Genomic DNA, 15,116 nt, shown 5'->3' on the forward strand with positions numbered 1-15,116 from the left:
TACAAGTATTTTCTGCTTCTCATCTTGCTTAATAGAATCAGCCACTTATTAACATAAGAATCTGAAAATACATTATAAATACAACCTTCCTTACCCTCTGGCAATTAAGAATCAAGCCTACACCAGTCTGGCACTGCTGTATAGCTAGACTGATGTACAATACACCTACAGAGCATGTGCAGTGAGTGTCTGCAAGGGCTTTTTACTTTGCCACCACTTATTAGAATTAAAAGTGCTCTGGCAGATGTGATTCTAGTAAGCTGGGGACACTGCACAACCAAACTACATGTCCATGTAATCTGTTCCACTAGTTATTGCCTTGGTGGATTGTCTTAGCACTTGCTGGATGATCCTCTGCATATAACCTTCCTCAAAAATGTCACATACAGAGATGTCATCAGCTGACTCTGCCACTACACAGGAAGCAGCTTTGCTTTTGAATAACTAAATACTCTGAAGTTAATTTTCTTGGGGATATAAGAATTTCAGCTACTTTCACTCAGCATGTCAACATTAGGGTCCAGATTCAGGCCAGAAGTTTTGAATCTCAAGGAGAGAAACTTGAGACTCAAATCAAAGCTACACAGATAACAACAGCACTAGATTCACAAAATTATATTGAACCACTGTTATCACTTTTCAGCAGACTTATTGAAAAGGAAGCAAAAAGTGAACCACCTGCCTTTGCTGGCTCCAACATGTACTACAAAACAAGCAATTTCATGTTAAGACTGGGAATGAACTTAAAAGTGGGAAACTACATCTAGCTGGAAGTACCCTTGCTCCTCTGAAGGAGACAACTTCAAAAAAATATCCAAGGGAACAGAGTATTACTATGCAGTTTAATTCAATTACTGAGGACTGGCCTTCACATTCAAAATATAATATTCAAATAATTGTGAGAGGTTGACCAGTTGATTATTCTTAGTACAACTGACTACCCCAGGTGTATCAGACTAAGCTAATTAAAAACAGCTTTATGTCAGCCAACTGCACTCTTTGCTACTATGTTCAAATATAATAAGGTTTAATAGTGAAGACAAGTTTTCAATGATCTACTCTCTCAGGTAGCTAGTTTTGAGCAATAACAATTTCTTCCAAGTTTAAGGAATTATTAAACTGCTGTCCACCAAACAGGTATTCCTTCTGACAACACTACCATTCCTCCTCTTTCCCCAAGTTTGAGATGGTCTACTAGCGGTGTCTTCCACCAGATGTTTCCTCACAGCTAGAGACCTCAGCAGCTGACACTGGTGCTCGTTTTACAATTTTCCTCCGAGCTGCTTAATTAACATCATTCCACTGTCTGGATTTCCCATTTTGTCTCAATACTGTTATATTTCAGTGCACTTCGCATAGACAGCATTCAGAAACTAGCCATTTTGTTTATGCAAAGTGTAAAGCCAACAAGTTGGCTGCAAACCTCAGCAAGATAAAGTTTTTGATTTTTTAATTTGTTTCCCTATGAGAAAATATTTTAATTCAATTCTTTCTATAGAAGCACAGATATGTATTGCGAGTTACAGACTCCTTCTCTGACAGCTAGTAACAGAAATGGGAGTATGACACCATCTTGGTACCATAAATCTAAAATTTTCCTGGTGTTGATACCTGGTTTTCATGGTAGGAGCTGCATCCTGTTCAGTCTACTGTTAAAAATTTAGATGCTAACCATGTAAATACAGTGAAAACAAGTCAACGTTAAAAGAACAGATTTCAATATTAACTGCTGTAAATTTCATATCACGTAACTGAATATTCAAGCTGGTGACTGTGGAGGAAGTTACCTTGGTTTGACCATAACAGTCTATATTTCCACAAGTCTCTTCACTGACTTAATTTTTGTTGTTGTTGTGAATTTAGCGTTCATGAACTGGATCACCACCCTGGAAATTGAAATCCTATTTTCAGTGCAGATAGAGCACTGGTTGTGGCAGACCAATAAAGTTTCCATGCACTCTTGTGCTAACTTACTTAACCTCAACCTGTAGAGACTCTCTTGAGATATGAATAGTGGATGGCAGGGGTGGATGGCAGGGAAGGGGTTGGGCCTTGCTGCTGTAACAAGAATTGGGCAACTCATGGCTCCCCCACTGTCTGCCCTGGCACACCAACATCCTATGAGTTGAGGTTGAGGGTGTTTTTGGCACTCTGCCCAAAAACACTGCTGTCCCCTGGTGTGTAGGCTCAGTAAATAGGTTGTTTTGCTGAGACTGCCAGAAAGGATACCAGTTGTAATGGACAGCTGGAAAACCATACTGAGATAAGCTAAATTAAACAGACCGCAAAAAAAAACCCAACTGTCTGGAACATCTTCAAATGTGTGATGCAGGGTAAATTTTTCTGTCACTTCTTTTCCTATAAAAAGGAACTAAACCCTCACTCAGTGAACTATTTAGCAATACTTTAAACCAGGGGTGTCCAACCTTTTTGAGTGTGGGGCCGGATCATGAACTTTTTAATCACCCAGTGGGCATGTGAGCCATATTCAAAGACCCCACAGGAAGCGGTATCACATCACCCCCCTCGAAACAAAAGTACAGGGTTAACTTTCGTTTCCCATCGCAGCACCTCGGGCCTCAGAAAACAGCTTAGAGGGCTGCATGGTGGCCTGTAGGCCGTATGTTGGACAAGCCTGCTTTAAACTAAGGACTAGTAACCCTTTTTTGCCTGCGAGTTGGAATTACATCCCCCACAGTCAGAGGTGCATTCATATGACAATATGGTAAGAATGCCTGCAGCCAAAGCCCCCTATTGCTGAAGCTACTCCTCTGTAGGCTAGGATCCAGGCCCTGGCCAACATCTTGCAGACCCCTGTTTTAACCTACCAGGCAAAAGGAAGGATAGAGATGCACCCAATCAACTGAGTCAGAGATGTATAAGCTTCCATGAACAAGAGCTGAGCTTATACATCTCTTGCTCACAAAAACTTATGCATCTCCAATTCAGTTGGTCTATATGATGAATCTTTACCCTGACTTCAGTCTAACATAGCTAACTGCCCCTTCTCTGCTTTTAAACTATTAGTATGAAATGCTATTTGAATAACTCTGAGGAAGCTTGCTGATATTTCCAAATGTCAGAGTACCTAAAAAATGGTATGAACTACATCAACGGAAGATTATTGTAGATAATAAGGATTATGTGCAAGTTATGAAATATGGAGACAGGTGTGGACAAAACATTTAAAGAAGTTCCACATGATTTTAGATTATTTCTGCAAGTTTCAGTTTTATGGGTTGTTTTTTTTTCAGATGAATATACGTACAGGAGTATTTGAAACTCATTACTCTAAATGAAGATGGTGTAAAAGTCATTAAAACAAAACTAAAATATGAAAACATTTTAATGCATGATTAGGCACTCAAGTACCTATTTTGGAAACACTCAAAATAACTTAAATGGCTACTATTAGAAGCAGTTGTTTTACACTGACGGATTTTCTCTCTTAACTGTGTTCTTCTCTTGCAATGTGATTTATTTTAAAATAAAAAGGGCTTTCTAATAAATTCATATGATCTCAGTCAATTTAAGAGATATTCTGATACCAAGCTGTTTCCACAGCTTTTGGCAAGTACCTATTAAATTTTACTGTCACTCTTTAGATGTAATCTGTAAATTAAATAAAAAAAGCACATTAAGAACTGCTTGGAATTTTATGGGCAATTTAAACACTACAGAGAAAAGTTAAATCCATTTCTCTAAGAAATTATGAGCAAGGTCAATTCAGCACTCAGAAAGCATAATCCATGTTTAAAAGGATTACTTAACTATACTAAATAAAATGACAAACTATATTTTTGCATAAATGAAAGTTATGTTAAAGTATTTTTTTTTTTAACTCATTTTAAAAAAAAGGAACACGATTCATTATGATCATGGCTTTATGTACCTATGCACAATTTAAGATCGATATCCTGGCTGGAATCTAGCAGTTTCCTCAAAAATCAGTTCTTTCAGCTTCTCTTTCGGCAAGTCATCCAACTCCATGTCAAACTTGAAGGGTGCTTCAGCTACAGGCTTAATAAGATGAAGGAGAAGTTAGTAATTTTTAAATGTTAAGTCATATTTTTCTAGGCTTTACGTATTTTGTGAATGAGAACCTGACTGATAGTTATGTGTGTTGTTCGCCAAAAGGACAAAGTTTGAAGTGGCCAGCACAATGGGTTGTCCCTTTATCTTTTTTCGAGTTCATAATCTTTTCTGGCAAATTTTAAACAGCTCCTTGAATAGCTTCTCCAACTTAGATCATGTTAAAATATTCAGGTAGAGTCAAGGCTCATAAAGCAAATACCTCAAAAAATGTTGCAGAGAAATACTTATCTACATGTTATAAATTAAGGTAACTGTCCATTATAATCTTAAGTTTGACTTCTATTTTCCCCTTCTTCAACAAAACTGAATAAATTTGATCAAAATGTTACCAGAATAGTCTTATGCCAAGACTGAGATTAAAGGCACTGTTCTCAGTGGTGGCAGATGACAGAACAAGGAGAAATGGTCTCAAGTTGCATCAAGGGAAGTCAGTTTTTTTCCCCAAAATCTAACCTCTCTAAAGGACAGTAAATAAAGCACTGAAACAGGTATCCAAGAAGAGCTGTGGACTCTTCATCCTTGGACGTTTTTAAGAGCTGGCTAGACAAAGCCTTGGCTGGGATGATATAGTTAGGAACAGGGGGTTGAACTAAATAGTCTCCCGAGATCCCTTCCAACCTTAATTTTCCAATTCTAAATCTTAACAGGAGCCCTGTTTTAATCATGCAATAAATGCAACATCTGCCAGGCACCTTACAGAATGGAGCTCAGAGTAAAGTTAAGCCTTAAAAAAGGCTTTCCCCATATCTGTATGCCCAATGTTTTTGTAATGTACCTACAGAATGTTATAAGCACAGCTAAAAAAAATATATAGAACAAAAGTAATTGAAAACTGATCATTTAAACAAAACAAGATTTGTAAAGAGTTAAGTAAACTTATTCAAACTTTTTGAACATTGGCAAATGTACATTTCAAACTCAGAAGAGAAGTTAAATACAGTAAAAGGTGCAGTAAAAAGTTAATGGGCACTTTATTAGCTGGAAAACTATCTACCAGGATCCAAGTGATGCAGCAAAAGCGAAACTGGAAGTACCACTTCTGGGAGACTTCTCGTCTCGTTGCTGCAAGCTGAGTTTTTCTTTGCCATTTTTTTGGCCCACGGCCCAGGGCAAAGCAGCTTGCGCGGCCTCCCCCACCCATTCCCTGGCACAGTGCACCAAACAGTGCGTATTTCATTAACCGGCATCCCCCATTCCTGGGGGATACTGGATAACAGAGCTTTTACTGTAGATTTTTCATAATAAAAAATTAACAATACCACATTCCAGCGACTACTAGCAAGCTTTGCTTCCATAAACAGCAAGATATAAAAATATACTAAGCGTGGCACCCTTATGACTATCCAGTAACGCAGTCATAAAAGACTAATAAAGTAATTATAAAAAAGTTTAATAATCCTTTTGCTGCTTTTAAAAACTGCTGTTTAGATAGAAAGTACAGATGCTTTCTAGAAGGGGAAAATTTAACTTCAACTTGCATGCATCTTATTAAATCATAACATCAGAGTATTTAGCTGTCTATTCAGGCCCACTGTTCCTACAGTTGTATTCAAACACCCGCATAATACAAGTGTTTAGCTGAGGAATAACTTGGTTTATTACAATAGGTTTGGCTACCCAGTTTAGTTAGTCCTTTACTATCTGATGCTTTACTAGTGAAATATATTATTTAAGGACTTTTAAACATGTCTTTTAAACTTGCACTCCCAAAGTTAAACTCCTTCTCCCATACTTAGATGCCTAGAAGGAACAGTTTTAAAGAACCTGAAATATTTATATCTGCTCAGTTCTTTAAAACTGTGTCGTATGTACCATATAGTACATATTTACACATAAACATTACATATATGCAAATACAAACGTATACATGCACCACATACACACACTGATACAGAGGTTTTAACCAATTAGCAGGGTAAAATTCATAATTTACAGCTCAGGTTTTCCAATTCAGAAAGAACTATACAAACATTTCCTTAGAAGACTTCCTTTTCCTTAAGGATTTTATACTATCCTCTGCAATATTTACATTTAAAAAAAAATCCTTTACCTCATCACTTGGATCGTAATACTGTTCCAGGTAGGGATGGGCCAAAGCTTGCTCCACTTCAATCCTCTTATGAGGATTAAAGGTTAACATTCTATCCAGCAAATCAAGTGCTAAGAAAATAAAGTTGTTAAAAAAAAAAAAGTCAATATATAGTTCATGTTTCATCACATTAAAGGTAAAAATAATTGGTACAATACAAACAATAACTGTCCTTTGCTATAAGTATTAGTTTTGATAAGTGCTATTCTTAAATCTTTGCAGATAACACATAGGAGGAGGAAGAACTGAAGAACCAATTTAGCAAAGCTTTTCTATTTTTATGTCATTACCCTCACTGTCTTCTCAAAATTCTTATTTTCTGATTGTTAACCTCCTCTTCATATCAGCAGGAAGTTGTGTGATATCTAGTGCAGTGTTTCTCAACACATGGGTCACAATCCAAAAAGTGAGTCACAAGAATATATGAAAGAGTCATGAATAAATGGTCTGGACTGGCCAATGTTTACAAATGGGCCCTGGTACAAAAAAGATTGAGAACTACTGATGTCTAGCATCATAAACCAGTACTAAAAGAAGGTATTTGTTTATAAAGCTATCAATTATATTTAATACAGAATTGTTTGCATTTCCCACCCAAATGTTTCCTACCAGGATAGAACAAGGGTCCTATTACACTCCACAAAATTTAGGTATTCTGGGACTTCAGGGAAAGTAAAATTGTGGTTAGAGGACAACAATAATGGAGATATGCAAAGGGATAAAAACTGAATCTTAACTATAAGGGTCTACCATGACATAGTAAGTCTAGTAATTCTGAACATGTTAGCGGATCCTTTAGTGATGCAGACAATAGCTGTGGAACGTACAAAGGCATCAAATGAGCAATTGGTCCAGTCAAAAAGAAAACAAACAGTTTTGCTGAAAGAGTTAAACAGAAATGTCATTACTGATAAACAGACTCCAGCACAGGACTGAACACTATGAAATTCTATACTCCAGCGCGACTCAAATCAAACGCGAAGAACTCAAAGGATTACCACAGTTAGAAGTTATGGCAGATTTGAACAACAAGCCTATATTAGAAAATTTCTAAAGAGCCACTAAATCAATTCCTGGGGAAAAAGGCATCTGACAACAGCTGCTTGCCTGCTGAAATCTACAAAATGCACTGATGGCAAATCACTCTGAAAGCTTCATGAAGTTATATTGCTCTCTTGAAAGAGGAAGTGGTACCAGAAGATTTCAAAGATGCTTGGTTTGCACAATTATACAAAAACAAAATAGAGAGAAGTGACTGTGACAACTATAAAGTTATCTCCCTGTTGAACATGGTCAGAAAAGTTGTCACTTGCATCATGCTTCCTAGGCTGCAATCTCTAGGACTAAATGAAAGAATCTATCCTGGAACTGCAAGAGAAGTGTAGAGAAAAAACAAATACCTTCAATATAGTCAATAGCCAGGGCTGTCTTACTGTTCTGAAGAAACTGGGTTGTCAAGGTATGAAGGCAACTGCAGCGTATGAAAGCGAAGAATCAGATGCCTCTGATGTCAGCAACTGGATGAAACGGGTTCATCTTAGCCCCTGTGCTTTTTAACATCTACTTTTATTCCTGCTGCTTCATGCACTCAAGGAAACCAGTGAAGGCATTTATCTTCTAACCAGACTAGATGGAGGCTTGTTTAACATCGCACAGTTTAGAGAGAAAAAACCAAGGTGAAAGAAATGGTACCAAGAGACTTCCTGTTTGTGGATGAGGTGGTCTTGGTTAGTCTCAGTGAATATTCTCTGCAAAATGTCTTGGACACATTTTGTGAGTCATGCAAGAGCTCTGGGGTGGCAACTAGCCTTAAGATTGTGATCACATATCAAGGGGTGAAAGAACCAATACTTGATGCGACTTTGGAGGATAAACCTCTTGGTGTCGTTGACAGCTTTGCTACTTGGGGTCTGAAGGAATCTGAACCTTCAGACTGAACAAAATCAGAAAAGCAGCTAAGAATTTCAGGTTATTGCAGAAATGTGCATGGAATAACAGCAAGCTATCAGCTAAGGCAGGCGTTTTCAACCAGGGGTACACGTACCCTTGGAGGTACTTGGGATGGCCTCAGCAGGCACTGCCACCACCACTTCCACTGCCGCTGTGCCACCAGCACACTCGCTGATCAACTGCCGGGGGACTCCTCCTTCCTTGACTGGCCACCAGAGGTATACAGACCCAGAAAGGTTGAAAATCCCTGAGCTAAGGTGAAGATGCAGATCTACAAGACTTAGGTGCTATTATTCCTGCTTTATGGTTCATAAACATGGACTACATATGCTAGGCACATCAAGAGACTGAACAGCTTCCACACGAAATGCCTGCATAAGATCCTGAAAATAAAGACACAAGACAGAATACCAAAACACAGAGCTACTGGAGCATGCAGGGCTGAAACACTTAGAAACCACTATACTATCAAGAGAAGGAAGTTGCAATGGATCATGTGTGTCAGGAGAACGGGAGGAGACTGTATCCCCAAGAAGATTTTGTATCGCAAGATTCAAGATAACTCTAGAAAGCAGGGTAACCCAGTCTATGGAAGAGATATGAAATCATTCAACATCAACTGAGAAAGCTGGGAGGAGCACACAGAATCCTGTCCAATCTAGTGGGAACATGTGGCACTGGGTGCAGCTTAACGTGCAGCAGCTTTGATCCTGAGGATGGAAGCAGAGTGAAACAGAAGGAAACAGCATGCTGTAAACTTCGACTCCAACTCAGGCAATATATGGATCTGCGAAACTTGTAACGAACTGTGTAGCTCTCAAATTGGGCTAGATACCTACAAATTCATCAGGCATCTGACTAAACCGCACGTATACACCATGATCCAGAGCAGGGGTTGTCAGCCAGGGATATGCACAGGCAGGCGGGGACAGAGCGTTGCCACCCACCATCCTGCACTGCTGCCTCCCAGGAGCAGGGCCAGGGCAAGGCAAGGGCAGTGGCGCCCCTCTGCAGGCTGCACAGGCACCACCCGGCCAGTCAGGCTCGCACACGGTGGCACTTGCCACCACCGTCCACCACTCCACACCGCTGCTCTGCATTTGGCCACATGTCCCCTGCATGTCCAGCCACCCACCACAACTCCTTCCCCCCTTGGCTGCCAGGGGTACATGTATTAAAAAAAGGTTGAAAACCCCGGATCCAGAGGATCAACAGTTGACTACAAGTGGATCCTCTCCCTACACAAGCTTTAAAAAGTTGTTAAAACTAAATTCCAGCAGTAACCTTAGAACCTTTTCACTACTGTATTTGAGACAGACATAAGTACGTGGTTAATAAGTTTCTGAAGATCATTGGTAACAGGCCCAGAATGCTTTTCAGGTAGCCAAAACAGTTTAATTTTATTTTCAATGCAAAATGTCCATGTAAATTTTCTTCTCATAATTGTTCAACAATCCTCTACCTAAAACCAGTAAGGAGTCAAAACCTTTTCAGGAATTTTACAAAACAGTCTGCTAAGTTAAGCATACTGCTTGGAAAACATACCACATTTACCTGAATCTAACATTACTTTGATTCAAGATAAACTCTCAATAATAAGATTTTATACATGGAAAACTTTATATTAGTGATTTTTCCACGTAGAATCTAATCACTGGAGGGTCATCTTATATTCATTCTCTCCCTTCCCCCAACACTACCATTGCTGCAGCAGCAAAAGCAAACAACAAGTGGGGGGAGGCAGGTGGCCTCACCACCCTCCTTCTCCCCACCTGTGTTCCCTACTACCCCCCGGTGCCCATTGCCCTCACCACCTGCCCACTCCTGTACTCAATAGCCCAGACAGCCTCTTCCAGTCCAAGATTCATACTAGAATACTGAAGTTAAAAACAAACAAAAAAACCCTTTCACACTTCTGCAATTTCCCCAGTACCCCACAGTACTAAGTGTGCTCATGAAAATGCAGAAGCACTGAACCACTGTTAGGAATATTCAACTGTGATACCTTGTCAGCAAACATTAAAAGGACTATATAACACCTTCTGAGTTAGAATAGGAGATGCATCAGATTGTGTAACAAGGCTCAAGTTCTATGGGGAAAGCAGTTTCAATTAGCTACTGCACAATGGCCATTTTAGCTATTTAGCTTGACAGAGGTGCTTCAGAAGAGGCTCTTTCCTGCAGCATCTAATTACTGTGTTCAGAGCTGAAGAGCGAGGTAACAGATTTCAGACTGCTAACATTGTTCCAAATAAACTGTAATACTGAGACCTGGAGGGCTTGGCAATTTGTGTTCGACAAATCTATACCAAACCCAAGCCATATCCAGAAGCATGCTACAATGTTTGATTCCTACCTTGTCCTCGAGGTTATAAGGAACAACAATTAACTGCTAATATTCTGGTGTTTCCATTATTGCTTTTAGAATCAAATAGCTATGCTTAAAAAAAAAAAAAAAGGTCAGAATAGGAAGCTGGTCGCTTCTGTGACAGATGTGATCAACAAGTTCACTGGTACACAAAATAACACTTTTTAGCTGTGCACAGATTACTTGCTGACCAGAAAGAAAACATCACCTCCTCTCCTTTTTGTGACTTATATGCCTGATGGAAACATGGCTAGGAGGCTATGACCAGATCTTCCTCTGTCCCGAGTTCCCTCATTTAAAGTAAATCTCTATCTTGCTGATAGGAGATGATCCTGAGAGAAATTTATCTTTAATTCTGTCCTACAATGACCATTACCCTTTACAAGGTATCATTCAGAGCTCACTGACTTCTGAATTATCATCCTTTCTACCAAATCTCCTCTGTTAAGTTTACCTTTTAGAGGCATTTTCTCCGGTTTTTTATTAGGCCGTGGCTTAGTGCATCTATTTGACATACCAAACCCTTGAAGTAGTCAGATAGGTCTGAAATCATGATAACTCAGCCCTACTACTAGGTAACTCCATCCCAATTTCTACTGTTAACATTCTTGCACTTGCTTCACTCTTTAGGGTGAGTGCATCTTCCTAGATGGACTCCTTTGTGTACAACGCTGGCATTCAGTGTTACAGTTTCTCTCACTAAATATTTCAGAGTGAAAACTGTATATAAATCTGTGGCTACAGTAGCCAGTCAGGAAAAAAGCATTGTGGCATGGAAAGATTTATTCCTTTTTGTTCATACTGATGCTTAGGACCCTTGGAAAATGCAAAAGTAACTTTAAGCAAGAATATGCCCAAGAATGATGTTCTGTCTATTCAACAGAGTAGATTCTCGTACATTAAATTTAATGCATTAGTGTTTCAGAAAAAATTTTGGAGCCAATTACTCTGATGAACTATTGATTTGCTTTGAGGAGGAGAAAGATCTCAAACAGGCATATGTTGCTTTTCTGAAAAGCTTCTCTCCCAAGTCACTGGTCCATAGAGACTTAGTCTCAACTGCTCGTTTTACTGGATTGTGCAAATATCATGTAACTAGATCTAGCTGTATCCCTGAGTTCTCAAGTACGCTATTAGCATAATCAGCATGCTAATAAATATGTAAAAATACATCTGTCCACACTGGCTAAGTTAGAAATCTGTCGGCTATTAGCCACGAACATTGCAGAGAAAACTTAGCATATCATACTAATTGGGAAATAAGGTGCGATGGAGCCTTTGACCTATGCTTGGTTATTTTCAGCTGCTCCTATTACAATAGATACACCTCTCTAATACGAAACATATTGGAATTAGTTTATTATTGAAGAGGCCAAAGAGCTGGAGTTATCACTGTTTTTGCTCCATTTCTTCTCTGCTCTTGACCTCAGGAAGAAGGAGAAAGAATAAGATTCTCATTTGATTAACTATATAGTTCTAAACTGAAATTGCTATAATTTTACATCAGGAAGAAAAAACATTTTCTGATTGATATCAAATCTTATATAAAATTGAATAAAGTCGTGTCACATACACTTTCCTAAACACTGCAAGCTATATGTAATACTGCTCTTTGCTTTTTACTGTAACAAATAACTCATTAAAAAAAAAACAAAAAACCTACTATCAGTGCTACTCTAAGGATTTACATTTGAGGATGTTATGAAAGGTCACTGCAAACCGTTCATTCTCCTACAGGTTAACTGAATCAACATCACCACAGTTCATTAAGTTGCCAGCAGCCCAGAGATAGGAATTCTCACATTGCTCGGCCAAACAGCAGTGATTTAATCCACTTCTATAAAAGCCTAGTCAGTCTCACTATCATCTCTGATTAAAATAAGATGCACAGGGCTCATTCTTCTTACAGAATTATGCTTCTGCATGTTAGCCCATTATTTGATCATACTCAGAAAGAGTCAAATGATCTCATTTAGTTTGAAAGTTGTTTGGGTGGGGGGGGGCGGGGAATGGAGGAGGAGGTGTTTTTTGCTAGTCTTGTAAACCTTCCTGTGAGAGCTAGAGGTGCACCAATAAAGATTTTTTTGGCCGATACCAATGGCCAATTAACTAGTCATATCAGCAGATACTGATCTGACAGCAGATATGCAGCCCGGCAGCTTGGAGAGCAGCATCCTGTCAGTAAGTATGGGGGCGGGTAGAGGTTGCCTAGCTGGGGCAGGACACAGGGAAACAATGTGTCAACCCATGATTTTAAAAGGAGGCACAATTAAGAGCAACTGTGTCACACTGACCTACAGTTTTAAGATGAAATCTTTCAAGCTGGTTTAAAGGGGATCTGGATGCCTAGTTCCCATTATCTTTAATAGTAACTGTTTATACATAACCTGAAAGTCCCGCTCTTACTTGCTTTGTGCCATTTTTATCCTTACAGATTTCGTACAAGGGTAACATAACATTATAATAAAAATGTACCTTTGGGGTCAGCATTTGGAAACAGCCTGTTCCATGGTACCTTATTCTTGTGCGGAAGAGAAAGCAAGTAGTTTCTGGCCTTTAAATTGATAATACAATTCAAGTCTTCTTGAGAAGGGGATCCGAGTATGCCTAAGGAAAGACAGAAGAAAAACAGACCTTTATTTCAGTGTGAAGGACAAAACAGCCACACTGCATACCTGAGATAAGATGCAAAGTACTAAAACAAACAAACATAACTTAGGACATTAAAGGGTTCTGGCTTTTAATTTAATAAAAATGAACTAGTTTATTTTTTTAGGAAAGCCTTATAAAAAGTAATTTGATATAAAGAGCTTTGACAAAAACTGCTGACCAAGTTCCACCGCAACCACATACAGACTATTTAATATCAAAGACTTCTAATCTGTTTTGAAGAAAGTACCCAGCAACAGTTATTGCAAAATCTCTGATGACCCACATTTGATTTAAAAAAAATCTCACCCCCTTCAGAATCCCATAAAGTACCACAACTAAATGAGAGACCCCATCTACCTCCCTCAGGTAAAATTACTTAATTGTGAAAAAGGGCCTTGGACTGCTTATCTGGTAGAGTGTCCTTATTGTATGAAGTTTTGGGGCCTTCTGGACACTGTCACATTTATTGTTAGGCTAGAAGTCTCATTGTTTCATCTACACAAGCAGCAAACAATAGAAAAAGAAAAGAAGAGACAAGGATATCAGTAAAAAAGTATAAGTTTACATAGGCTGGTTATTTTCAGAACTTCATAGCTCCAAAGCAGTTAGAAGGACCTTGTTCTAAAAATAAGCATAAGCTGTCCTCAGCTGCCTCAAATGAAGCCGAAGATTTCTTATCAACATCATGGTAGAACTATTTAGAAGGAAGAAGTCGTCTCACTGATTAGTTCAGAAAGATATATAGCATAGCGTGAAAGAAAGTACCATAGGTGGTAACCATAGGAAAAGAAGATAAAAGGGTGGCTAAGACTGGTACTGTGCGTGTAGTGGGTACGAAGTTCCCAATGACAGAAACAACCATGGAAATATTTTTTCCTTCATTCATAAGCTATATTTACTTGCATAAACATATACACCTTTTCCCCTTTCCCCCACCCCCTCAAAAACAATTAGCCCTCCAAAGTCAGGGTGCTGTCTTAAGTCAGAAAGCTGATTCTACACTAAAATAGAAGCTTGGGGAAGCTGCAATGGTTGGTGGTGTTCCAATTCTTTTTCCTGGCCCCAGAGAGGGAGGATTGGAGTGAAATCTAGAGTTGAGTAGCCAAAATCTGCTGCCAATTCAACTGGGGCTGTAAGAGAGAATTAAAACTGTAACTTTGGTTTAGCAGAAAAAGTTAGAATTCAGCCGTGCAGTCAAAATCTCTTATAGTCAGGATTCAGCTAGGACTAAGAAAAATCTTTTCTTCTGCATTCTGCCTTTTCAAAACAAGGCATGTGACTTATCTGGGGGGGGTCTCTGTGGTATGCAATAAAACAATAAAATATAGCATATCAAAATTATATTTTATAGAAGCTTACCAAGGATATGGTTCAACTGGTCAAGGTAGTGTTTTCCCGGGAAGATGGGTCTGTTAGAGAGCATCTCTGCCAGAATACAACCTACAGACCAGATATCAATAGACTTGGTATAACCCTGGGGGGGAATGACAAAATAAAACAATTACCCGCATTAAAAAATGTATTCCATTGTATAACTAATGCAATAACAGGTCTTGTATATTCAGCTACGCAAGTGCTGGAAAGATAGGGCACTAGGATAACCCAAAGCAAGAACAAGGCACATTCAAACTGTTCTATCTTACGTGCACATCAAGACACACTCATCAAGCATCACATTTTCGAAATGCTGCTTTACTATGAAGGAAGAAAAATTTATGCAGTGTTTATTGTTCCACAGGCATTCTCCCGTCTTTAATTTTAAATGCTGCTAGCTCAGATGAATAACTGCAAACACCTTTTTGCAAGCTGTCTAATTTTAGGGCCCATTTTCATGAAAGTCTTACCAAGTTTGTAGGAAAAAAACCCCCCAGGTCTACTGTGGGCCAAATTTTCAATTAGTCAGCTACTTATGAAAGATAGGTATATAATCAAATACATTATGGGATTTTTTTTTTTTTTTTT

At 38.8% G+C, this 15,116-nt stretch overlaps 1 protein-coding gene across 1 annotated transcript in view; it reads right to left on the reverse strand.

The window, feature by feature from the left end:
* The window catches only part of MAPK1 (mitogen-activated protein kinase 1), a 33,796-nt gene that overhangs the window by 7,219 nt on the left and 11,461 nt on the right, over positions 1-15,116 (reverse strand). The window contains exons 5-8 of the mRNA XM_019539393.1: positions 14,514-14,628; positions 12,978-13,109; positions 6,146-6,255; positions 3,893-4,020 (exon numbers count right to left, since the gene is read on the reverse strand). Of these exons, the coding sequence (XP_019394938.1) occupies positions 3,904-4,020; positions 6,146-6,255; positions 12,978-13,109; positions 14,514-14,628 (474 nt within the window). The 3' untranslated portion in view covers positions 3,893-3,903. The remainder of the gene's footprint in view (positions 1-3,892; positions 4,021-6,145; positions 6,256-12,977; positions 13,110-14,513; positions 14,629-15,116) is intronic.

The sequence above is a fragment of the Crocodylus porosus genome, unplaced genomic scaffold, assembly GCF_001723895.1.
Source record: "Crocodylus porosus isolate Cpor-Errol unplaced genomic scaffold, CroPor_comp1, whole genome shotgun sequence".
Lineage (NCBI taxonomy): Eukaryota > Metazoa > Chordata > Crocodylia > Crocodylidae > Crocodylus > Crocodylus porosus.